This window comes from Triturus cristatus, chromosome 7 (genome assembly GCF_964204655.1).
Source record: "Triturus cristatus chromosome 7, aTriCri1.1, whole genome shotgun sequence".
NCBI classification, from domain to species: domain Eukaryota; kingdom Metazoa; phylum Chordata; class Amphibia; order Caudata; family Salamandridae; genus Triturus; species Triturus cristatus.
The window spans coordinates 126,287,990-126,314,821 of NC_140590.1; the positions used below are offsets into that span (position 1 = coordinate 126,287,990).

Here is a 26,832-nt window from a genome sequence, read left to right on the forward strand (position 1 = left end):
CCTGTGGACCAGTCTGGCTTTATGCCATGCGGGAATATTCATCTCAACTTGCAGAGACAGTACGGAGTCCAGCACATGATGGCTTTGCCGCATGCAGAACAGTCAGCACTGATGGCACTGAACGCCCCTATGGCATTTGATAGCATAGAATGGCTGTAGTTTTTCGCCACATCGACCAGACTGGGCTTCGGTCTAAAGGTTTGTAAATGGACCAGGTTGCTATACCAAGCCCCCCTGGCTAGAGTGTGAGTCAGTGGAATGTCATCTAGACTCTTTTCGCTGCAAAGGGGTGCCCGATCTCACCCTTAATATTTGCCCTGCCGCTGGAGCCATTGGCGTCCAAGATATGTCGTAACCCACTGATATGAGGCATTCCATCACAAAACGGTGTCTCCCTATACGCCGATGATAGCCTACTGTACATCTCCAGGGCGTATTTTTCTGTAGCAAGGATACTCAACATTTTTTTACTTGTTAGTAGATACACAGGCTGTAGAATAAACCGAGCCAAATCGGTGGTGTTTCCACTGTCGGGGCCTCCCACGAGACTCCTAACAAGATGTGCAGCCCCGGTCGAAATGGAAGGTTTTAAGTATCTCAGGATTTTTGCGACACGTGATCAGAGCACAACGTAGCCCCCAGTTAGACCGACTACGCATTGATGCAGCAGACTGGCGCACACATTACTGTCTCTGATGGGCAGGGCAGCATTGTACAAAATGATGACCTAACCGCATCTCTTATACACCCTCCAAAATACACCCTACCTAAACCCACTGATCTTTTTTAGGCAGATCGATCGTGAGCTCCAGACATTTCTATGGAACGGGGGCACAGCGTATTGCACTGGGGAAATTATAGAGGGGAGTCTATGACGGAGGTTTGGCAATCCTAGACATCAAAAAATATTACTGAGCCTCGCAGCTCCTGGTGATTAATGATTGGGTATTTTCAGACTGGGAGGAGGTGGTCTGCAGGGTCGAAACAGAGGTTATGTCTAATAGTAATAACACAATTATCCGTTATACCTGCTGGAGGAGGGAGAGCTTGCCATCACATACGTCAATGGTTGTGAAATATTGGAACGAGGCAGAGTGTTGCCTGGGATGGCGGGCCAGGTTAACGACCATGAGACCCCTGTAGCACAGTGACCGACTAAGTACGGTGTCCAACCTTAAGTGCTTCTCGCGATGAGCAATGATAGGGATCGAGCACCTGGCTGATGTTTGGAGCAATAACTCATTGATTACCTTTGAAGTACTGAGTCAGGAGTATGAGTTGTCAAATGCTGAAAATCTCCAATTCCTCCAACTCGAACTTGCCCTCCGTGTCCATATTCGGGAGGGGATAAACCTCTCAGCTTCCCCCCATGCTTACAGATCCCATCCCAGACAAGGGGGTTGCCAGTGATCTCCCCTCCTGACCCCTTGGCACTCTTAAGACATGCCTGGACAGATGACCTGGGAGACATTGAGGACGATGACTTGACGGAGGCTCTAGAAGGCCCCAGGGCAATGGCTATCCGAGCAAGGTTCCGATTGATACAGCTCAAAGTTTTACACAGAACCTACAATTCATGCACTCTTTTGCATAAACTAGGTGCAGTGGATACGCCACTGTGCACAAGAGGGTGCATGCTGGAAAGCACCTTCTTTCATATTCTGTGTGACTGCACCATGATTCAAGAATACTGGCGGGGGGTGACAGGCATGATGTACAGTCTTTTCTGTACAGGTGCCCATGGAAGCCAATTTTGATGGTGCAGGGTCAGAAGAACTGGCCCAGGTACAACAGGCTCTGGCAGTGGGAGTGGTGAAGCACAACATCGCTAGATATTGAGGGGTCCCTCTCTCCCCGTCGGTGGCCGAGTGGGAGACTGACTAAGACTGGTGTCAGAGGGTGGAGGAAGTGGTCTATCGTAGCAAAGGTTTACCTAAAAGTGGGAGAGGGGCGACCCTGGGGACATAGTACAGCCACACTCTTAGTGTCAGTGGCCTTTGAGTGAGGGAGTGGCGGAGAGTTGCGCTCATACCCGCTATTATATAATGTGCTGGTACGCTACTCATTATACTCTCAAATGGTGTGGTTTGGCCACCCTAAGTTTTGTATCTTAGGCCGTACTGTGCTCTTGTACTCGCAATGCCTCTTCAGATTCTGTATTGTACGATGAGCTTTGTTTAATAAAGAGTTTAAAAAATAAAAAAAGAACCTACATTTATCTCAGCAATATATGGTATGCTTCAAGAACAAAAGCCTGAGATATCAAAATCATTCCAAATCAAATGATTTAATGTGCATAAAGTAAATAACTTACACAGAACGTTGAGACGCATCAGGGTGGAGTTCTGTGCACCTAGACTGTTTCTTGCTGTGCAGTAGTATGACTGTTCATGTCTGATAGCGCTCCATAGTTTGAAAGTACTTCCGGTTTCACTCAGGGTGCTGTGATTTGCACTTCCGGTTAATCTGTGCCAGGTATAGCTGGATATTGGTGGTCTACTGTCACTGGAACATATGAAGGTAACTTGTCCCCCTTCCGCCACTTCAGCAGAGCCGCCGCTGATGCTAATGTTTGTGTTCTTGGGTGAGTCTACAACAAAGATGTGCAGAAAATTGTGAATATTATAGTTTAATTCAAAACAGTCAGTTAAGTGAAAAGTGCAAAAATATCAAACATTGAACATCCCAAGGTAAATTTAGAAAGACAGTTTCACCCCACAGAAATCATTTTTCAGATTTTTTTAAATTTCAGTTTTGCATTTCACAATTGTGTAAATTACCACCCGCTGACAGGGGTCGGTAACTTGGCAAAGATTGTGGCTGCAAACCTTTGATAAGTACTCTTGGAAACCTCCGTTGGGAGTTGATGCCCCTTTCATTTTCCCTCCTAAATGGCATTAGTAATAATTTGGTAATTTCATTTTGCGAGTCAGAAAGACCCATCTTTTTCTGAGTCGTAAACCCTGTGATGTTGCGAACCGCAGAGTTTGTGAAAGCATTGTAGTTTTTACATCTGTCGCTCAAGGTCAGATGTATGACTGGATTCCTCAAATGTGAATTGAGTTGAACATATATTGAACCCAATGGTTTTGGGATTATTAGAGACAGCCGAGCTCTAGCCTCTTTTGAAAACAAGCATTGGCAAAGCCAATAGGCCTCGCCTAAGTGAAATTTATTGGCTTTGTCAATGTTTCAAGATATGTTGCCCTGCAGTGCGAGCTGCTGTGCACCATGGCTTACAGTTTTAAAAAGACAAAGGGGCATATTATCAAGCACTGCTTTAAAAGTAGCTCAAGATAATCGTTCCGGGTGTTAGCACCAAGAATTATCGCCGCTTTAGCGGCAGAAAATTGCCACTAAAGCGCTGATAATGGGCTTGATAATATGCCACAGAGAATTCCGATAGAAGCCCATGTTCTGGCGTCAACATGGGCTTCTATGGGAATTCTCGAGACAATATTATCAAGCCCTTTATCTCCGTTCTAGCGGCAGTTTTCTACCGCTAAAGCGGCGATAATTTTAACGCCGTGCTTGATAATATGCCCCCAAGATTGCTAAATCTCACAAACTGCCCTCAACACAAATGTTATCGCTGCAAGAAAGGATTATTGAGGAGAAGCAGAAATGACATGCAAGAAGAAATCTAGGACAACAGACATGAAACTGAACTGAGACAATCGTAAATCCAGTGGCGGCTCCTCAGCTAAGGCAGAGCAGTGCACAAGAAAAAAAATGATAATAACTGAAGTTAATATCATTGTATTTTTAGTAACATCAGGTTAGGGTGGGGCGGGGCTTGGCTCCCCTCACATGGGGGGGTAGTGATTGCTGCACTCTAAAGTGCGCATGATGGTTTGGCCGGCCGTCTTCCCTCAGTCAAATCGTCATGTGCACTTGGCATGTTCTCCACGCAGGCTGCAATACAGCCTCTGTGGAGAACATGTCCAGGATCCCTGTTCCCTTCTGAGCTCTGAACCACAACGATCAGACCAATCACAACGCTGCATTGCAGCGTTGTGATTGGCTCAGGGGAGCCTAAGTGCTCCCTGGAAGACGCGGGGAGGAGACAAAACGTGGGAGAGATGGAGGAGAGGCAAGAGAATTTTTATTTTATTTTTCCGAGCCCCCCAAGGCCTCACTACCCCCGTATTGTACCGGCCCTGGATGGCAAATGAACTGCAACTACACACATGGCAAAGAACACAAGCCAGGGACAGCCAAGTGTCCTTGGTGCCTCCACTGTAATGGGCCAAGAACAAAATATTAGAGGCGGCCTAAATGTAAGCGTATACGATTATAACACATTGGATCGTTTTGTTTAGCAAGTTTAAAAACATGCCAATGACAAATAAAGCAACGAGCCCCTGGTCCAAGCTTCTGTGTCTGCTTCATGAGTAGAATTCTGTAGTAGGAGGGTTAATGGTTTAAATGCACCTTCCGTCGTCCAGAAAAAATAGAGGAACAAAGTATTCTTACCAAATAGCTGCTAGGTAAAAAAGACAAATGGCTGCTAAGTTTCAAAGCCTACGAAACACCGTCTGCATCAAAACAAAATAAAAAAATTAAAAAATCCCAACCCTTCTTTCATTAGTGGTAATCATGTTGGAATCAGGAGTAATTAACATATCAGCATGTGTTAACACGCTGAAGATAGTTACGTAAAAGAAATCCAAGTAAGGAATGCTTTGAGGGCGAAAAAGAAAATAATGAACAATTGTTTTCTTTAAGTATCATTATTTCAATCAATTAATCAATCATTGGATTTGCCATCTAAATTAGCAGCGATAGCATGTTATGCTTGAGGATAATAACTTGCACAACAGCGCAACATGGCTTAAAGTAAAAAAAAAGTGCTATGATGCAGCCAGAGTTCACAGTGTCATAGCACTATTTTAGGTCGAGCATTCGAGACCGATTGTAATTTCTTATGTTGTCTATGTCAGTGTCCTTCAAAAATTCTTGCTTACCAGTGGTCAGTCCTGCCTCTTTGTCCGTCCTTTCTCACTTCCGTTCCTCCCATGCAGCAGGGACCAAGTACTGACTCATTCCATTATGGTTCTTTCACTGTTCTCTGGGGGGACTCTTTTCTTTCTTGGGTTCCTGCTCTGTTAGTGTTTGTCTGTGTTCAACTGCAACTCCCTACCTGCTTACGTTTCAAAGTAGCTTTCCTACTCCCATCCCCTCTTTATGCCACAGATACTTTACTGATGCCTCTCCTGCAGTGCTTCCAGCTCTGTTGCTTGTATTATTTTTAGGTTTATTTAGGCTTTTTGAGGTTTGCGTTAGTTGGGCTTTTTTGTGGAAGGATAGTTTGGGCTTCATTTTAAGGTGGGATTGGGCTTTTTTATCCTGCCAGCCTCTGCTCACTTAATTATTCCTGCAGTCACCACCCCCAACCCATCCCACAATAGTGCTTGTGTGTGTCCCCACCACCCCTCCAATACTGATCAATGCTTTTTTAGGTCTCGACTGCGCCAGTGCTCTGCGAGACATTTAGTAAGTGGGGTTTTCAAAGTGCTACCCCATGCTTTTGGTGGCCTAGCGCTTGCGGTTTGGCACGCGTGATCGCGCGCAGCCATCATCTGGCATTCCTCTCACTCTCCCATGCCTCAATGCATGCCCCTCCCCCACCCCACCACAGAGCGCGTTTCGCGCGCGCTTTTCACCCCTCTCACTCTCGTCCTCTTTTCTTACCCCCACCACAGAGCGTGTCTCGCACGCGTTTGTTTTTCACCCCTCTCTCTCTCGTCCTCTTTTTTTATTAAAACTGCCTCCATTTCTCTAAATCCTTCTTACTACCTCTCTGCCCCTTAACGTTCTACTCTTTAGCAGGAACATTTTGCATGCTGGAACCTGTGGGCCAATAGGAGCAACAATTTAAGTACAAGCGACCAAATGCACCGTGCTGCCATGCAAGGACTCTTCCCCGACCCACAGCTGACTGACAATCAATGTGGCCTCACCCCGAGCCTCGAGAGAGAAGTCCCTCAGACACCGCCGCACAGATTCTATTACAGGACCGGAGGCTTCGTATTATGCTTCTCTTTCTATTTATTGCTACTCACAGCAGCCAATGAAAACTTTTCTTATGCAAAACAAACTACATTTCCCATGATGCATACACCACATCACTTCCTGCAGAGCCCCATAAGAGCCAGTAACACCGGAACCAGTCCTCTTTCTTTGCTGCTCACGCAGACAGTTAAGTTGAGAGCTACGTTTTTTTGGCTAATTATTGATTAATGTGATGGTATTTTCACTTTGATGCTTTGATTGTGCAAGCGACGCGTGTGTATGATATGCGCTGTAAGCTTAAGGATGCGCTCGCATGCATATGCACCGCATGGTGCGGCCCGTTATAGAGACGCGCTGTGGCGCTATGAAGGTCCCGCTGGTAGCGGCGACGACTTTGAGGCATAATTGGACGCGAGCGAGACACCGCTGCATAGCGCGGTAGGTTGCAGGCAAACGCGGCGCTCGGCCGCTTTATCGGTAGTGCCTTCAGCGTTTTGACGCTTGCTTTGATACATACAGCACACGGTACCGCCCCGCCTTCGGCGGGTGCATATTCCATGTATTATTGGCGCGAAGGCTCCCCTGATCTGCCTGTGACGCCGGGAGCCTGTTACTTTCGGTTTTTAGATCGTGTTTCCACGTGCATAGCCCAATTGGGCTATTTTGGTAGGATTTGGGCTACGCACGTCGTTACTGCCCGATCTTTGGTGTTTTTCCTTTCGTTTTTGCCATTCAGGCTGCGTGTTACTAAGGAGAGCACTTCTGACGCCTGGCTGGCTGTAAAAACGACCTGGGCCTGGAGGGAGCACACCTCCTTGAACTTTATCTTGCTCTTTTGGCTCCGTTACGCCTTGTGGGCTGCAATAATTTTTGACACAGCTATTGCTGAGGAGCTAGGTACCGGTGCTGTTGTGCTGTGGGTTGGCTCCCCCCTTTGTTACTCCTCCTGTACTGTTGCCTTATGAGCAAGTACGTATATAAGTTTGGTTCCACCATGGACAATTGGGTGCACTACGAGGAGGATGATACCTTGTATGAGGAGGAGGTGGAGACACCTGCCTTGGAAGATAATGTTGTTGAGGCCCTGGACGCTTCCGTGCAGGAGTCAGTCAACAAGGCCCTGGAGAAGGCAGTTCCGGGAACTGTGCAGCAGGCATTGGCGACTGCATTGAAGCCTATTACTAGGCAACTGGAGAAATTTGCGAAGCGTCATGGCTTCACTACCCCAGCTGAGGAGATGACAGGGGAACCACGGACTAGGTCCTGGCCACACTCTGATTCCTATGCGTCACTCCTGCGCCCGGCGAAGGAGAGGGCGAGGGTGCAAGATACTGACTCGGAGACCAGTTCCACCTCGTCGCACACACCGGATGATTCCCCTCCCAAGAAGAGGTCTCGGAAGGTAAGGCATGTGGAGACTCCTCAGCCGGCCTCCACACCTTTCACGTTCAACCCCTCTGAGATCGTTCACCCCAGATCTTCGGATTGGCTGCCCGCCCCGGAGGTGGCAGCGTATTTACATGAGAACTTGCGCAAGAGCTTCGACAAAGAGATGCGCAACAGACTGCGGTCTGAATGTCCCCGACCGGATCTCACGGATAAGGTGGCGGAAACGCCCGATATCGATCCCAGTTTGCTAACCTTCCTTAAGAAGTTTGCCAAGGACCCTAAGAAGGGTATAGACCGCGCATGGCGAGGGTGCCAGGATAAACTTCTTGACGTGGTTGGCCCCCTCGCGAAAATATTGGAGATGGCTCTAGAGGCGCAGGAATCAGGTACCACTCTTGACTCTCACGTTTTGGCAGGCTGGACCCAGCGGGCCATCTGTCTATTAGGGAATGCCAACTGCGCAATCTCTACAGAGCGCAGGAAGTCTATTCTGATGCGCATGGACTCCAATCTTACGGAGTTGGCGGCGGCAGAGCCTGGGCCCTTGGCGGACGGAAACCTCTTCGGAGACCGATTCGTAAAGGATGTGGCGAAATATGTGGGCACCTTCACAACCCTAGACAAGGCGCAGGCTGGAATCAAAAGGGTATTCCAAGCAGGGGTTTTCAACAGGGCCGGACGAGGCCGGGGACGCTCGTTTGGCCGTCAATACTCTCAAGGTCCTCAACGAGGAGATTTCAGACGCGGCAGAGGAGACTGGGACTCCACCCACGGTGGCACCTTCTACCCCACCAGGCAGCTCTTCAACAAACGGCGCTTTAACAAAGGATTCTATCGAGGAGGATTCCAAGCCACCGAGTCTTCAGGTGAGCGCTCCAGATTTATTTCTGCTTCCATTGGGGGGACGTATTCAGCAGTTTTATCACAATTGGGTTCAAATTTCACAGGACGCCTGGGTTTTACAGACAGTTAAGGGGTTCCACCTAGAGTTCTTTCAAACACCCTATCAGGTTCTTCGACCCAGACAGCTTGTTTTTTCCCGACTAGAGTGCGATTTCATAGATTCAGAAATAGAAGGATTGCTGCAGAAACGCGCGATAGCTCCTTGCAGCGAGGGCCCTCGCGGTTTCTGCAGCAATATTTTTCTGGTGCAGAAGAAAGGCGGTGGTTACAGGTTGGTACTCAATTTGAAGGATTTCAATCACTTTCTGACTTACAAACACTTCAAGATGGAGGGCATCCATCTGCTTGCAGACTTACTGAAACAAGGGGACTGGTTGGTCCGTCTGGACCTGAAGGACGCTTACCTGTCCGTCCCCATATATCGCCCCCATCGCAGGTTCCTTCAATTTCAATGGCGGAACCGGTGGTACGAATATTTGGTCCTTCCTTTTGGACTTTCCTCAGCACCGTGGTGCTTCACCAAGGTTCTGAAGCCGGTCGTAGCCTACCTCAGAGAGCAAGGGGTTCGCATGATTGTCTATCTGGACGACATGCTCATCATGGCACAATCTCAGTAGTTGGCGGTTCAACACTTGCACATGACCATCCGTATTTTGCAGAACCTAGGGTTCGTGATCAACGAGCCAAAATCGGTTCTGTGCCCCACACAGACGATAGATTTTCTGGGGTTCGTCATAAATTCTCAGACGGCCCAACTCAGCCTTCCAAATGCCAAGCTTCGAGATATCAAGAAGGAACTTTGCTTGTTCCTGACCAAACAGATGGTCTCGCTCAGGGGGATTGCCCGGATAGTGGGACTTATTGCGTCGTCTATTCAGGCGATATTTCCGGGACCCCTACACTACAGGGCACTTCAACGACTCAAAATCCAACACTTGCAGAAGGGTCTTTCTTACACGGATGTAGTCCCTCTTTCCCAGGAGGTGAGGGACGAGATTCAATGGTGGTTGGCCCATGTCGAGGCGTGGAACGGCAGAGCAATTTTCGGGTCTCTGCCGGAGGTAGTCATAGAATCCGATGCCAGCCGTTGGAGCTGGGGTGCGCGCTGCGGAATATTTCCACAGGGGGACGTTGGTCCCTAGAAGAGTTAAATCTTCGCATAAATTTTCTAGAGCTCCTCGCGGGATCGTTTGCGATTCGGACACTAGATCCCAGACAAATCTCATGTTGCATCCTTCTTCGGATGGACAACATATCGGCGGTACGATATATCAACAAGCTGGGGGGCACGAGGTCCTCCATGCTGGTGGAGATAGCGAAGGCCTTTTGGCAATACTGTCTGAGTCATCAGATCTCAGTCATAGCAGAATACATTCCTGGTCAGTCCAATGTGGTGGCGGATTGGAACTCACGCCACCTCAGGGACTACAGCGACTGGCAACTTCTCCCACGGGTGGTCCGGTGGTTGCAGGAGATTTGGGGGTTTTGCAAGATCGACCTGTTTGCCTCCAGGCTGAACCGTCAAATGACGAAGTTTTTCAGCTGGAGACCGGACCCTCTGGCGCTGGCGACGGATGCCTTTACGCAGGAGTGGACTCAGAAGTTGAATTACGCGTTTCCGCCATTCATTCTCATTCCTCGCGTGTTCACTCAGGTGATGCGCCAGAAAGCAGAAGTGATATTAGTGACTCCCTTGTGGAAGTTGCAACCATGGTTCCCGTTGTTACTGGAGGCGAGTTGCGACTTTCCCAGGATGATCCCATGGTCCTCGACGATGCTCCAGGGCCCTCAGGGGGAGACACAACCAATGGTTCTATCGGGGCATCTGTCCCTGATGGCCTGGAGACTTTCAGGCAGCGTTGGCAAATGCCACGGTTTTCGGAACAAGCTTCGAGCTTTATCAATCAAGCGATATTCTTCAGCCTGGGGATGCTGGGTTCGTTGGTGCATGGGACAGTATGTGGATCCCGTGGGGGCAGGATTACCCTATATTGTGAATTTTCTGTCGGAAAAGGCGTCGGTAGGTTTGGCGTATGGATCTGTTAATAACTTCCGTTCCGCCATATCCGCAGGCCACTCTCAGGTCGAGGGAAAGCCGGTCGGAATGCATCCTTTAGTATGCAAGCTCCTAAAAGGTATCAGAGTAGCTAATCCACCTAAACCAAAGTACTCTTCTTTGTGGGATGTCTCGCTGGTCCTGTCACTCTTTAATAGATGGCCCGACAACAATAGGTTGTCCAGGAAACAGTAGTCGCCAAGTTGGCCATGTTGCTTTGCCTAGCGGCTTGTAGACGTTCTTCGGATGTTAAAGCTCTGGATATCACAGGTAGAGTATTTACTCCGGAGGGAGTTTCGTTTTCTATTACGTCTAGAACTAAAACAATGTCACGCAGTGTGGATTATCATGCTTTTCCTGATAATGCTAAACTTTGTGTGGTTCAATGCCTCAAGGCTTATGAGGAATGTACCAGGTCTACCAGGCCTGATGGGGTGGCTCAATTGTTGATTGCTCTGCAGAAACCGTACAAACCTGTGTCTGCGGCTACCATAGCCAGATGGCTTAAAGATGTTATGCATGAAGCAGGTGTAGATACTCGGGTCTTTGGTGCGCATTCTGTTCGAGGCGCTATGGCCTCTAAGACTTTCATGTTGGGTTCTACTGTGCAAGATATTATGCATTCTGCAGACTGGTCGTCTGAATCAACGTTTAAGCAGTTTTATTATAAACCGGTGGGTGATATATCCTCTGTTGTTTTTAATCAGCGTTAAACTAGCATAATACGAAGCCTCCGGTCCTGTAATAGAATAAAAAATTAGCTAGCATTCGCGCCAAGAATTTCCAATTCTATAAAGGACACGGAGGCGAGGATTATCCCACCCGGTTAAATTACAGTTTTGTAATTTCTGCCCACCCGTTTGTATATATACTCTGATTATACGGAAGTTACGGGTTGTTTTATCTCTGTTTTTTCAGGATCCGAAAAGAAGATGGACTAATCCTGTTTGCAGATTGACGTTCTTCCCAGCTGGTCTGGTTTTCTTCCACGTTGGAAGCTGTTGTTGACCTTTATTATACTTATTGGACTTTTTGTTCGGAGCAAAGAAAGAGGACTGGTTCCGGTGTTACTGGCTCTTATGGGGCTCTGCAGGAAGTGATGTGGTGTATGCATCATGGGAAATGTAGTTTGTTTTGCATAAGAAAAGTTTTCATTGGCTGCTGTGAGTAGCAATAAATAGAAAGAGAAGCATAATCCTCGTCTCCGTGTCCTTAATAGAATTGAAAATTCTTGGCGCGAATGCTAGCTAATTTTTTATTCCACCTCTGCCATCCCACGCCAAATACAGCATGCCAGAATTCGGTACGCGATTACTGCTGTCTAGCTCAGATTAGCTGACTGCTCAAACAAACAAGTAGACCGCGGATGTAGACAACAGAGCGGCATTCAGGTGGCCGCACCTCCTTTGCATAACAACGTTAACTTTACTTTGTCCAAACGAAGACTAGAAGTTAACATTTAAAAGTTACAAATTCAAAGAAACATATCTTCAAAATCGCAAAGGGAATAATTTGAGTTTTAGTAACCTTTGAGCTCGTAATACCAAACGATAATTTTACTCTCGATAGTGCTACCCAACAATAATTTTGTGAAAACCGAAAGAGCCATCGGCGAAAATTCCTAAAACTTAACCAAAAGCTCCTGTTTGTGAAACCAATTTCAGAACGTAGATCTCAGGTAATAGTGAGGACTTTAATTTTCCAACGTATGTCATCGCGTGTGTGTGTGTGAGATTATGCCACTTAGGTGCCACTTTTTTGTAACGTTTTTTATTTTTGCAGATTTATATAGCGCAAACTGGACCCGAAGGTATTGGAGCACTTTACTTGAGCACAGGCTATGTTACACAATTGCCACTCTGCCCTTCCGCTTGCGTGCCCGCTGTCATGGAGCGCAGCCAGGGCTGGTGGTACCGCCAGGTATTGATTGTGGCACCTTAATACACGGATTCTTTGTGCTGCTGCTGAAGAAACACTGACACAGAATCCCCTCTTTGAGATGCGTATTCCTCTGCCGCTGGTTCCAACCGTCCTTTCCAACCCCCACGCCCGTGTCACATCATGACATCACACAATGGACAGAATACTACAATGTGCAGCGCACTTGTGCTGTGTTGCTGGGGGCATTGTATGGCTTTTTGCTGCCACTGACTGCCTTATACCTGTAATTGCTGTCGAAGCAAGCACTATGGAGACTGCTCTGATAGCCCAGCAATACCTCTGTTTCGCCATACCACTCATATGAGTGACCAGGACCAGCAGACCGCTGCCAGGTAGGAAGGGGCATTCAGCGAGCCTATGTTAAGTTCTGGTATTATGTACATTTGTTGATGAGGATAAAACGGGAGAAAGAGTTTCAAATGTGTGTTCATTCTTTTAACTGAAGCAGTGTGGGGCCTGTTGTTTTCCCTCCTTCACCTCAGTAAGTCTGCATTTCACCTGCTTATAGAGTCTTTTGGCTGTGTGGGTGAGCAGTTTTCCACCAGAGATCCCAGGAGAAGAGACTGGTGGTTCGCACGCCCCAATGGGTGGTTGCTCTCTGCTCGATCAATTTCTGGCCACTTTTTCTGTGTACTTTTGGGACACCTGCTTTTCTTGTTAGCTGCCTGGTGTTTTGCTGCTGCAACCAGTAGACCTGAGAGGACTTATGTGGTTATCTGGTAATATAATCTTTAATTTGATTCTGAGGCCCTCACTATACGCAACTGCTCTGACACTTGGCTTGCTACTGGCCATGTTATACTTCTCAACAGAGGAAGGAAGGTATGTGCACACTGCAATCTGCCACCGTATGTGATTCCACTAATTTTGAAATGTATGCTCCTAACATTTTTGAAAATTAAGTCCTATAACTACGGTGGAGACTCTCCGCCTTGTTACTCCAGACACTTTCTAGTCCTGTGCTTCTTACACTTAAATAACGGATATCACGTGTTAGTTTAATTAGGTCCACTGACACTAAGACTACAATACCCAGAATGCATTACGCTGTCCAGCATCTCGCTCTCTTTATTAAAGCAGCAACGCATTTGGCGTCAATTTTGTTGGTTATTTATTTTTAGTGTATTGTTTTAGGTTTTTCAAGGGGGCACCTTCTAATCGCTGGAAACGCGAACAGTGTAAAACTCTGCAGTGTCGCCGTTCAGATAGTGATGCATAGACAGGTGCCATGTAACGAGAATAGGAGCCCCGCCCCCGGAGCTGTGCACTATTCATATTTGGTGCAGAGGGTTGTGTAGAGTGGCAGCTTTCTGACAAAACCACAGGTGTCCAGTGCATCTCCTTTAAGTCTTTGGTGTGTTCTCAGTTTCGTTTACATTTGTTGAATGTCTGTTTTGGTAGACGTCCTGCTTTAAGAGAGGAAACTGATGTGGTAATACTTTGGTGCAGCTTTGGATCCATTTCCCTGTCTTGCTAACCCTTCTTTACCTCTCTATTTTCTGTCTGCCTCCCATTAACTTACTCTTAGCTCCTGTTTGTTTTGCCTCTCTACCTCCCGCCTCTACTCACATTTGCCTCATTCATTTCTCCCTCTTCCTCTCTTGTTGTAAGTTAACTCTCTTTACCTGACCAGAGACTAAATCCCTGCCCTTCTCTCTAACTTACTTCTCTACATACCACACTCTGTGACTATCTGTCACTTCTCTATACCACCCAATACATTTCTTTCTCTGTCGCACCTTTCTGTCCCATGTCTCATTCCTTTACCTAAACACTCCCTTTTTAGGTCTCGCATAGGGCAGCGCATGCGCTGCCTCTCCGAGGCATTAAGTAATTTGTAAATGTGTTGAATCTCCGCCTACTGCAGCTCTTTGTCAGTAATTGGTTCCTGAGCTTGTCTGTTTTAGTGTGTTGGTTTCTGACAGGCTAATGCCCTTTGTCGATCAGCCTTTACTTTTTTAAGAACGCCCACACAGCACCGCCTAACTACAGTAAACATGCTTTATGTGGCATGAAGTGTTCCAGTTGGAACTCTTTTGTTTCTTTTCGTGGCTATTGCTGAAAGAGTTTAGCTGTGTTTAGTTTGAGGCATTGGAATGAAGTGAATTGGGTCAGTAGCGTGTTTTATTATTATAGCTGTGTTTACTTTGAATTGGGTCCATAGCGTGTTTTATTAGCTGTGTTTTCTTTCAGGCATTGGAATGGAGTGAATTGGCTCCGTACTTTTAGTGTACGATGGTCCGTTTCTGCTATTTATTTTGTTTTCATTTTTTTTTTCAGAACAGTTGCACTGTTATTTAGCGCGTTTTACTTATGTAACTAGAAGGGTTTAGCTGTGTTATTTTGCTGCATTGGAATGGAGTGATTTGGCTCGTACTTTTAGTGTACGATGTTCCTTTTTCTGCTTTTTTGCTTATTTTTATTTATTTTCCCGGGAGAGTTGCATTGCTATTTAGAGCGTTTTGATTTATTTTCCCGGGAGTTTGGCTGTTTTTTTACTTTGTGGCATTGGAATGGAAAAGACCTTTCGCATCACTCTGTGTCTTCATTTGCATCTCTTTGAGGCTGGGAACGAAGAGATTACAATCTATACTGCCCATCTTAATGTACTTCATTATCTTGGCCTGGTTTCGGTTCTCAGCTGTCACAAACAAGTTGACGCTTGACACCATACCAGACTTTCTGTCTTCCGATTTTTTTACCCTTTTCACACATTATTCCCAATTGAAGGGCACTGCGAAGTGGCTGTGTGCGCGTAGCGTGGATGCGGGTAGGAAACCCTTGAATAATAGTGTACATGGGCGCAATGCTTCAGGCTCTTTTATAGTTGTGCCTTGTGCCTTTATGAATATATAACAAATGGCACACCATGTACTGACTTCGTAAGGATAGCAGGATGATTTGATGTGTGAATGAAGTCCCGTAAATATACGATCATACTTGATATCAGCAGCGAGCCTGAAGCGTGTTGATGTGTAAAATGGTATACATTTGCCCAAAACAAACGTTTCTTATTTACAACTGTTCTCGTGTTATAAGGAACATCAGTTTAGCCTTTGGTGCTGTTTTGTTGTTGTAACCACATGGGCTCACTGTTTTCGGGTGTTTTATACTTGCAAGCTCTAACTTTATTAATCCCTCTCGAATCTCATCCCATGTTCTAAGTATGTAAAGACGGCAGGATGATTTCATGTTACAATTTCGTGCTGTAACTATACTATCGCAGCTGATGTTAGCAGTGAGCGTGAAAATTTATCATTTTGTAGACAAGCACGCCGTCGTGCATAAAACTAAACATTTGTATTTGAAACTATGCTTGTCTTATAGTGTATATGGGCTCAGTGCTGCAGGCATTTTTTTTAGTTGTAACTTCTGCCCTTATTAATTCTCAATAAATGTCACATTATATTCAAAGTGTGTAAGGATAGCAGGATGAGCTGAGATAACAATTACGTGCTGACATTATACTATCACACCTGATGTAATCTGCGAGTTTTGCGAGCATTGGAATGGAGTGATTTGGGTCGTAATTACTATTGCAGCTGATGTTAGCAGCGAGCGTGAAAATTCGTGATTTTGTAGACAAGCACGCCGTCGTGCTTAAAACTCAGCATTTGTATTTGAAAATATGTTTGTCTTATAGTGTATATGGGCTCAGTGCTGCAGGCAGTTTTTTTAATTGTAACTTCTGCCCTTATTAATTCTCAATAAATGTCACATTATATTCCAAGTGTGTAAGGATAGCAGGATGAGCTGAGATAACAATTACGTGCTGACATTATACTATCACACCTGATGTAATCTGCGAGTTTTGCGAGCATTGGAATAGAGTTATTTGGGTCGTAATTACTATTGCAGCTGATGTTAGCAGCGAGCGTGAAAATTCCTGATTTTGTAGACAAGCACGGCGTCGTGCCTAAAACTCAGCATTTGTATTTGGGAATATGCTCGTCTTATAGTGTATATGGGCTCAGTGCTGCAGGCAGTTTTTTTTAGTTGTAACTTGTGCCCTTATTAATTCTCAATAAATGTCACATTATATTCCAAGTGTGTAAGGATAGCAGGATGAGCTGAGATAACAATTACGAGCTGACATTATACTATCACACCTGATGTAATCTGCGAGATTTGCGAGCATTGGAATGGAGTGATTTGGGTCGTAATTACTATCGCAGCTGATGTTAGCAGCGAGCGTGAAAATTCCTGATTTTGTAGACAAGCACGCCGTCGTGCTTAAAACGCAGCATTTGTATTTGAAAATATGCTCGTCTTATAGTGTATATGGGCTCAATGCTGCAGGCAGTTTTTTTAGTTGTAACTTGTGCTCTTATTAATTTGAAATAAATGTCACATTATATTCCAAGTGTGTAAGGATAGCAGGATGAGCTGAGATCACAATTACGTGCTGACATTACACTATCACACCTGCTGTAATCTGCGAGTCTTGCGAGCATTGGAATGGAGTGATTTGGGTCCGTAGTTTTAGTGTGCGATGGTCCGTTTCTGCTATTTATTTTGTTTTAATTTATTTTTCCGGAAGAGTTGTACTGCTATTCAGGTCGTTGTATTTATTTTACTGGAAGGGTTTAGCTGTCTTTATTTTGCGGCATTGGAATGGAGTGATTTGGGTCGTAATTTTAGTGTACGATGGTCCGTTTCTGCTTTTGGGTTTATTTTTATTTATTTTCCCGGGAGTTTGGCTGTCTTCACTTTGCGGCATTGGAATGGAAAATACCTTTCGCATCACTCTGTGTCTTCATTTGCATGTCTTTGAAGCTGGGAACGAAGAGATTACAATCTATACTGCCCATCTTAATGTACTTCATTATCTTGGCCTGGTTTCGGTTCTCAGCTGTCACAAACAAGTTGACGCTTGACACCATACCAGACTTTCTGTCTTCCGATTTTTTTACCCTTTTCACACTTTATTCCCAATTGAAGGGCACTGCGAAGTGGCTGTGTGCGCCTAGCGTGGATGCGGGTAGGAAACCCTTGAATAATAGTGTACATGGGCGCAATGCTTCAGGCTCTTTTATAGTTGTGCCTTGTGCCTTTATGAATATATAACAAATGGCACACCATGTACTGACTTCGTAAGGATAACAGGATGATTTGATGTGTGAATGAAGTCCCGTAAATATACGACCATACTTGATATCAGCAGCGAGCATGAAGCGTGTTGATGTGTAAAATGGTATACATTTGCCCAAAACAAACGTTTCTTATTTACAACTGTGCTCGTGTTATAAGGAACATCACTTTAGCCTTTGGTGCTGTTTTGTTGTTGTAACCACATGGGCTCACTGTTTTCGGGTGTTTTATACTTGCAAGCTCTAACTTTATTAATCCCTCTCGAATCTCATCCCATGTTCTAAGTATGTAAAGACGGCAGGATGATTTCATGTTACAATTTCGTGCTGTAACTATACTATCGCAGCTGATGTTAGCAGTGAGCGTGAAAATTCATCATTTTGTAGACAAGCACGCCGTCGTGCATAAAACTAAACATTTGTATTTGAAACTATGCTTGTCTTATAGTGTATATGGGCTCAGTGCTGCAGGCATTTTTTTTAGTTGTAACTTCTGCCCTTATTAATTCTCAATAAATGTCACATTATATTCCAAGTGTGTAAGGATAGCAGGATGAGCTGAGATAACAATTACGTGCTGACATTATACTATCACACCTGATGTAATCTGCGAGTTTTGCGAGCATTGGAATGGAGTGATTTGGCTCGTAATTACTATTGCAGCTGATGTTAGCAGCGAGCGTGAAAATTTCTGATTTTGTAGACAAGCACGCCGTCGTGCTTAAAACTCAGCATTTGTATTTGAAAATATGCTCGTCTTATAGTGTATATGGGCTCAGTGCTGCAGGCAGTTTTTTTAGTTGTAACTTCTGCCCTTATTAATTCTCAATAAATGTCACATTATATTCCAAGTGTGTAAGGATAGCAGGATGAGCTGAGATAACAATTACGTGCTGACATTATACTATCACACCTGATGTAATCTGCGAGTTTTGCGAGCATTGGAATAGAGTTATTTGGGTCGTAATTACTATTGCAGCTGATGTTAGCAGCGAGCGTGAAAATTCCTGATTTTGTAGACAAGCACGGCGTCGTGCTTAAAACTCAGCATTTGTATTTGGGAATATGCTCGTCTTATAGTGTATATGGGCTCAGTGCTGCAGGCAGTTTTTTTTAGTTGTAACTTGTGCCCTTATTAATTCTCAATAAATGTCACATTGTATTCCAAGTGTGTAAGGATAGCAGGATGAGCTGAGATAACAATTACGAGCTGACATTATACTATCACACCTGATGTAATCTGCGAGATTTGCGAGCATTGGAATGGAGTGATTTGGGTCGTAATTACTATCGCAGCTGATGTTAGCAGCGAGCGTGAAAATTCCTGATTTTGTAGACAAGCACGCCGTCGTGCTTAAAACGCAGCATTTGTATTTGAAAATATGCTCGTCTTATAGTGTATATGGGCTCAATGCTGCAGGCAGTTTTTTTAGTTGTAACTTGTGCTCTTATTAATTTGAAATAAATGTCACATTATATTCCAAGTGTGTAAGGATAGCAGGATGAGCTGAGATCACAATTACGTGCTGACATTACACTATCACACCTGCTGTAATCTGCGAGTCTTGCGAGCATTGGAATGGAGTGATTTGGGTCCGTAGTTTTAGTGTGCGATGGTCCGTTTCTGCTATTTATTTTGTTTTAATTTATTTTTCCGGAAGAGTTGTACTGCTATTCAGGTCGTTGTATTTATTTTACTGGAAGGGTTTAGCTGTCTTTATTTTGCGGCATTGGAATGGAGTGATTTGGGTCGTAATTTTAGTGTACGATGGTCCGTTTCTGCTTTTGGGTTTATTTTTATTTATTTTCCCGGGAGTTTGGCTGTCTTCACTTTGCGGCATTGGAATGGAAAATACCTTTCGCATCACTCTGTGTCTTCATTTGCATGTCTTTGAAGCTGGGAACGAAGAGATTACAATCTATACTGCCCATCTTAATGTACTTCATTATCTTGGCCTGGTTTCGGTTCTCAGCTGTCACAAACAAGTTGACGCTTGACACCATACCAGACTTTCTGTCTTCCGATTTTTTACCCTTTTCACACTTTATTCCCAATTGAAGGGCACTGCGAAGTGGCTGTGTGCGCCTAGCGTGGATGCGGGTAGGAAACCCTTGAATAATAGTGTACATGGGCGCAATGCTTCAGGCTCTTTTATAGTTGTGCCTTGTGCCTTTATGAATATATAACAAATGGCACACCATGTACTGACTTCGTAAGGATAACAGGATGATTTGATGTGTGAATGAAGTCCCGTAAATATACGACCATACTTGATATCAGCAGCGAGCATGAAGCGTGTTGATGTGTAAAATGGTATACATTTGCCCAAAACAAACGTTTCTTATTTACAACTGTGCTCGTGTTATAAGGAACATCACTTTAGCCTTTGGTGCTGTTTTGTTGTTGTAACCACATGGGCTCACTGTTTTCGGGTGTTTTATACTTGCAAGCTCTAACTTTATTAATCCCTCTCGAATCTCATCCCATGTTCTAAGTATGTAAAGACGGCAGGATGATTTCATGTTACAATTTCGTGCTGTAACTATACTATCGCAGCTGATGTTAGCAGTGAGCGTGAAAATTCATCATTTTGTAGACAAGCACGCCGTCGTGCATAAAACTAAACATTTGTATTTGAAACTATGCTTGTCTTATAGTGTATATGGGCTCAGTGCTGCAGGCATTTTTTTTAGTTGTAACTTCTGCCCTTATTAATTCTCAATAAATGTCACATTATATTCCAAGTGTGTAAGGATAGCAGGATGAGCTGAGATAACAATTACGTGCTGACATTATACTATCACACCTGATGTAATCTGCGAGTTTTGCGAGCATTGGAATGGAGTGATTTGGGTCGTAATTACTATCGCACCTGATGTTAGCAGCGAGCGGGAAAATTCATGATTTTGTAGGCAAGCACGCCGTCGTGCTTAAAACTCAGTATTTGTATTTGAAAATATGCTCGTCTTATAGTGTATATGGGCTCAGTGCTGCAGGCAGTTTTTTTAGTTGTAACTTCTGCCCTTATTAATTCTCAATAAATGTCACATTATATTCCAAGTGTGTAAGGATAGCAGGATGAGCTGAGATAACAATTACGTGCTGACATTATACTATCACACCTGATGTAATCTGCGAGTTTTGCGAGCATTGGAATAGAGTTATTTGGGTCGTAATTACTATTGCAGCTGATGTTAGCAGCGAGCGTGAAAATTCCTGATTTTGTAGACAAGCACGGCGTCGTGCTTAAAACTCAGCATTTGTATTTGCAAATATGCTCGTCTTATAGTGTATATGGGCTCAGTGCTGCAGGCAGTTTTTTTAGTTGTAACTTCTGCCCTTATTAATTCTCAATAAATGTCACATTATATTCCAAGTGTGTAAGGATAGCAGGATGAGCTGAGATAACAATTACGTGCTGACATTATACTATCACACCTGATGTAATCTGCGAGATTTGCGAGCATTGGAATGGAGTGATTTGGGTCGTAATTACTATCGCAGCTGATGTTAGCAGCGAGCATGAAAATTCCTGATTTTGTAGACAAGCACGGCGTCGTGCTTAAATCTCAGCATTTGTATTTGAAAATATGCTCGTCTTATAGTGTATATGGGCTCAGTGCTGCAGGCAGTTTTTTTTGTTGTAACTTCTGCCCGTAATAATTCTGAATAAATGTCACATTATATTCCAAGTGTGTAAGTATAGCAGGATGAGCTGAGATAACAAATACGTGCTGACATTACACTATCACACCTGGTGTAATCTTGGAGTTTTGCGAGCATTGCAATGGAGTGATTTCGGTCCGTAGTTTTAGTGTACGATGGTCCATTTCTGCTATTTATTTTGTTTTAATTTATTTTTCGGGAAGAGTTGTACTGCTATTTAGGTCGTTGTATTTATTTTACTAGAAGGGTTTAGCTGTCTTTATTTTGCGGCATTGGAATGGAGTGATTTGGCTCGTAATTACTATCGCAGCTGATGTTAGCAGCGAGCGTGAAAATTCCTGATTTTGTAGACAAGCACGCCGTCGTGCTTAAAACTCAGCATTTGTATTTGAAAATATGCTCGTCTTATAGTGTATATGGGCTCAGTGCTGCAGGCAGTTTTTTTAGTTGTAACTTCTGCCCTTATTAATTCTGAATAAATGTCACATTATATTCCAAGTGTGTAAGGATAGCAGGATGAGCTAAGATAACAAATACGTGCTGACATTACATTATCACACCTGATGTAATCTTGGAGTCTTGCGAGCATTGGAATGGAGTGATTTGGGTCCGTAGTTTTAGTGTACGATAGCTCTAAAATTTACAAATGCGAGACCTGTTGCATTGTAAATGCTTGTTACTACCAGGGCGGACTCGACCTCAGATTGGGGCTTAACCTGAGAGAGTTCTTAGATATTTCTTTTCTTTTCAGGACAGTGTTTAGGTTCAGTTTGTAAGTTAAAAAACCACAGGATAAACCACTAAAGTGTCCTTTATTCAGGTATCCTAGGTTTATTAAAAAATTTCCAACGGGTAAATGCAGAAGGCATTACTTGGTATAATGACCTGTATGCATCACTGTATGTGAGTACATTTCATGCCAACAGGTTTGTGCCTCTTACTTCACATGGGTCTAAGGCATTCATCAGGGCTCTGTCTCTGTATCGCTTCATTGCATGTAGTAAGTGCTGAGGATGCATAGATATAACAAATGAAGAGAGTACCTACCCATCCACTGGTGCCATTAGGTGAAACAATCCTATGGATAAAAGAAAGTAGAAACATGGTGTTGTGTATACATTAGTAAACAAGGGGTGAGGGTCGTCTCAACTTTTCACTCTGGAAAGCCAGGGTACGGCCAACCCAGGATATTCATTAAAAGCATATATAGCTATCCAAGACAATAATCAAAAAGAGGGATGAGGTGATTATTTTTTTTTTTTTAACCATTCAATCAGCACAACATGCAAAAGTGACACAAAAACACACGTGTGGAAGGAATATTATTTACCTAGTACTGCTTGGCTAATTGGTACCAACCCAGATCCTATATAACGACGTGCTTAATAGCCAAGTAGGCAGATAGCAGAGCCCAGAGGGTATCATGCCATGTATATGTAACATGTATATCTAAATAAGGACAGGCGTGAGCCCGATAACACCCTACAACTCTCCCTTGCTGTGATAAAGTATTAGTTTCAGTGCCTTCAACCCAACACAGTAGCTTAGGTGGTCATCATGATACTTACATAGCACATTGAAGCGGGGAGTTTTTTTCGTCTTCGATCCCATTCCCTGTACATATTGCACACTGCAGGTCACATGTCTCCCATGGAGATGGTGAGAGGCAGTAAATGTGTGTCTTGACGTCACTTCCCATGTCCCTTCTTTAAGGTCCTTGTGCTCCACGGTGATTCTTCCATGCTCAGGGCTCCAGGTGATTGTTGGTGGATGTACGTTGCAGCTGTGAGTGGTTTTGCACTCTAGGGTCACAGTCTCTCCTTCTGTGATTTCATCTCTGTAGCCATACAATTCTGGGTTGGGCGGATCGACTGAATACAAACAATTGTAGAGTTAGTGTTGCAAAATAGTGAATACTATCTACAACAATAATTGTATGCTGAATAAATGAATAATATATCCTAAATAATAAGCAAGCATACTTTCCTTTTGTGATGGTAACACAGGTCCTCTGCAGCAACAGGCTTGAACCCAAAGGACACTGTCATGCTGTTCAAAATACCATATAATAAAGGGATCCTTAAACATCAGTGAGAGGCACTTCAAAGTTGGGGACTAGAATCAAACACTGCTGCGTCTTAACCAGGCTCGAAGTCACACATAAGGCTGTTGCTTCAGGTCAGACCCTAATCACAACTTGGATGCAAACTGTGTCCAGGAACCGGGGAAACTGAATCGATGAATGCAATATTCCCCATTTAGAATGGTTCTGTAATGATGTGCCTTCTATGCACTTCCCCAGGCAAAGTAGCAAATTGTGGAAGTGTATTTACCTGAACGTGCCCCTGTAGTGTAATGAGGGTATGTAGACAGAAGCTCCCTTTTAGGTTATCGACAAAAATAAATCTGTCCCAGAATGTGATGGTGAGTCTGATTCTAAGAATGAACTGCTTTGGTAAGTCAGTATTGTTGTTTACTGTACCCTGTGACTACTTCGAATCTCTTAGTTAAGCACGGTTAGAGACCAAAACGCAAGAGCATCTATGAGTGCCGGAAGTGGTCCAACAGGAGTACTCTTGTACGCGCTCTTGCATGCAAAGAGGGCACAGTCCATTCTATTTGATGTATTTTCCCATTTTAGGATTTTGGGGCCAGTTTACAAAGGCATGGAAGAATATCTAAAACAATACCAGAGGACTATGTAAACCATGTAAACCAAGATGCCTTTGTGAATAGAACACCCCTTCCCTGAAAGAAAGTAATCAGTGAGTTAAGGATATAGTGGCTGTAAAACAAATATGGTAGAAATAAAGGGCAAAGCAGGGGGGGGAGAAAAGAGATGACAGAGGCAGTAAATGTGGGATAGAACAAGAAGCAATAGTGAGTTAAAAACCCGAGGAAAGGACAGGCAATATATGCAATTATCAGAAGCTATTCGGGGGCACCGGGGGCAATCATGGGCTATTGGTCCTTAATCATAAGGGCACGGAGTAGTCTGCATCTGATGCCCCTAGGTCTGTTCTACTATGGCTCTGCAAAGTGGATCAAGTACAGCCCCTTAAGCATTTCACACTGTTAGTGATGGCGAGCAGCCACTGGCCACTCAGTTAGGTTTTCGGGGGGTGCGCCATCTCAGAGCCCAAAGTAACTTGTGCTATGACTACTGCATGGAATGATCTCACCCATCCTTTTCTTTTCCGCGCATGTCCCTCTTCTGGTGAGGCTAGGCTGGTTCCCCCCAGGGTCAGTGTGTCAATGCAGCACACATCAATGCTCAAGTGCAGGTTTTCCCTGCTCACCATAAGCAGTGCTCAATTCAGTACAGACTCCTCTAGCCTCTCGCCATAAGCATGTCGGTGTTGCAATTGCAGCCAGCATGGAACCAGCATCAGGTGTCTTCAGTTGCTTCGGCTTCTGGAAGGTGATGTGCATTTCCCAGGAGTCCAGCCAAGGCTGGCTGCATGAGAGAGGGCAGCTGTGGTGCCAACCGAGGTCTTCTGGCACAAACATGGGTACTTGGAGTAATTTGGGCCCTACGGGACGGGCAGGTCCCTTTGAGCTTCAGACATGTTTCTAAGTCACATAGTGAAATGTTGCGGGTGAGACACACCACCTAAAAAGGGGTGGGCCAAAGTGGAATGATGGACAGCCACAAGCACATTCTTAACGGTGGTGAGGATTATTACGGGTGCACTTCCTGCTCACAGACGCAAGGATTGCTGTGGGTGCACTTCTCGGTCAAAGTGGCACAATTGGCCACAAGCACACTTCATGGTACCCATCTCCAGTTCCAGTCAGGCGCCCACCATTCCTGGGGCTCCTGGATTACTCTCTTCCATCTTTCTTCTCCTGGCAGACCCCAATGGCGCAGGGAGCTTGCTGCATCTTACTTTCTAGGACAGCTGCACCTCATGCAGAGTTGGCAGTTCCCTTCCTTCTTCTAAAAGTAAGGCTTACTTCATGTCATGTGAACAGTATCTTCCAGCATGACAAAACTGAATGTGAGGCCTCCTCCCCTCAGGAAAGCTGGCTGTCAGGCAGACACCACCTCTGGCTGCACAGCAGTTCTCTGACCACTCTGCCGAGCACTCCATACCTTGTCACTGGAATACCAGGTGAGTCTAAGACTTTTTTACAGTCAAAGCATTCATCAGACATACCCTTTGTGTACAGTGATTCTCCTCAAAGCAGTGTAGTCTCCAGCCTGAAGTACCACCAACAGAGGCACAAAGAATAGGCTTTCTGCATCTGCTATCATCCTCCACAATGTGTAGCGATCAGGAAAATAACAAAAGCCTGGCCTCACCTAAACAACCTTACAACATACACGGCAAGACTGCAGTCACACCTTTCACCCCCACCACTGCCAAACAGCAGTGCTTCAGGAAGACTGATCAACAACTCCTCTCACCAAAAGGCCTAATCGAATTTCTAAAGGAACCTTGATTCTTCTCCCCTCTTCAGTGTCTAGGTCTCCTCTTCCAGCTTCAGGAACATCAGCAATAAACTGACATGTTTAGGAAAACAACCTCACCTCCATCTTTTACTGCGGAACAGGCAATGGGTCTCTGGTTCACTCATGCATAGCATCCATGTGCCACACAGGCTACATAAACTAAAAGGCACACCTTACACTTGGGATATGAGAGCTAGGATCTGGGTTACTGCATGGAAGTGGAACTTTACAGGTGACTAGTAGGCTTCCACCATTACTCTACATGATAAACAAATGACAAGGACAGCAGCCTATTGACAGCTAACTGAAGATATTATTTGTGGAAAAGGGTTTTAGTGGCCAGAATTTCTCAACTGATCACACTCTAGGAAATCTCTAGCGGAAGGTGGGGAATAGTTACTCTTGGGCTCTTTGAAGTTGAGAAAGTGTTATTTACGTCATGTGCTGAGTCACAGGGTCACTGACACAGACAGAGGTACAGAACATGTGGCATCTTCTCTACAGTGCTGACTTTAACCTGATGAATAAGCTATGGTTCCCTCAAACATTGAATATGGAAATATTCTTCCCACTCGAATACCCAACACATGTCTGACCTCCTGTTTTCCCCCCAGAGTGCCCTGTCAATCTATTACTCAATGTGTCCATCATACTTAATTATTTAGACACATTACCCCAATTTGTGTCTTTTTCGAATCAATACTTCTAGACTGAAAATATATGTACAAAACTGACAGCATCACCAGCAGAACCGTCCATATGAAGAATTCAAACTTCATGATGCATAAAACAAAAGATTGATTTCTGGTGGTGCCAGGGGACTGAAAAACACATTTCTTCTACCAATTTAAACCTTTAGTTTCGCAAAGAAACTACCCCTCAGCCAATCATTAACTGGCAACACCCCTGGAATTTCTATCACTCTCTTGATCCAAATTAACCTCCAGCTAAAATCAGAAAGCACCAACTGAAGTTATCTAGTCAAGCTGGCCTGGAACAAAGTCACAAGTTCAGGCCGAGCATGATGAAGAGAGGGCCAGATACAGGGAGCAGGGTAGGCCAGTGGAAGAGAGTACTTTAAATCCTGATTGTGGAGCACTGCGAGGTCTCGCGTTAAGGATAAGTCACGCAGCAGCAGGTGCAAGCTCCTGTGTCAAGATGCCTCATGCAGCAGCGGTTCTGAGGAGTTGTGAAGCTGCAATGCGAGGTTCTGCATCAAGGCTGCGTCACACAGCAGATGGTCCGAGGACCTGCAGACTGCGATGTGAGGTCTCGCATTATGGATTCTTTGCACAGCAGCAGTTCCAAGAAGCTC

The 26,832-nt window shown here is 44.7% G+C and overlaps 1 protein-coding gene across 4 annotated transcripts in view; it reads right to left on the reverse strand.

Annotated features, from left to right (window-relative positions):
* Window positions 1-26,832, reverse strand: part of LOC146809013 (sialic acid-binding Ig-like lectin 14) — a 523,779-nt gene that overhangs the window by 283,305 nt on the left and 213,642 nt on the right. For all 4 annotated transcript variants that reach the window (XM_085615806.1, XM_085615807.1, XM_085615805.1 and 1 more), the window contains exons 4-5: window positions 22,630-22,932; window positions 2,315-2,590 (exon numbers count right to left, since the gene is read on the reverse strand). In XM_085615806.1, coding sequence (XP_085471932.1) covers window positions 2,315-2,590; window positions 22,630-22,932 — 579 coding nt within the window. The remainder of the gene's footprint in view (window positions 1-2,314; window positions 2,591-22,629; window positions 22,933-26,832) is intronic.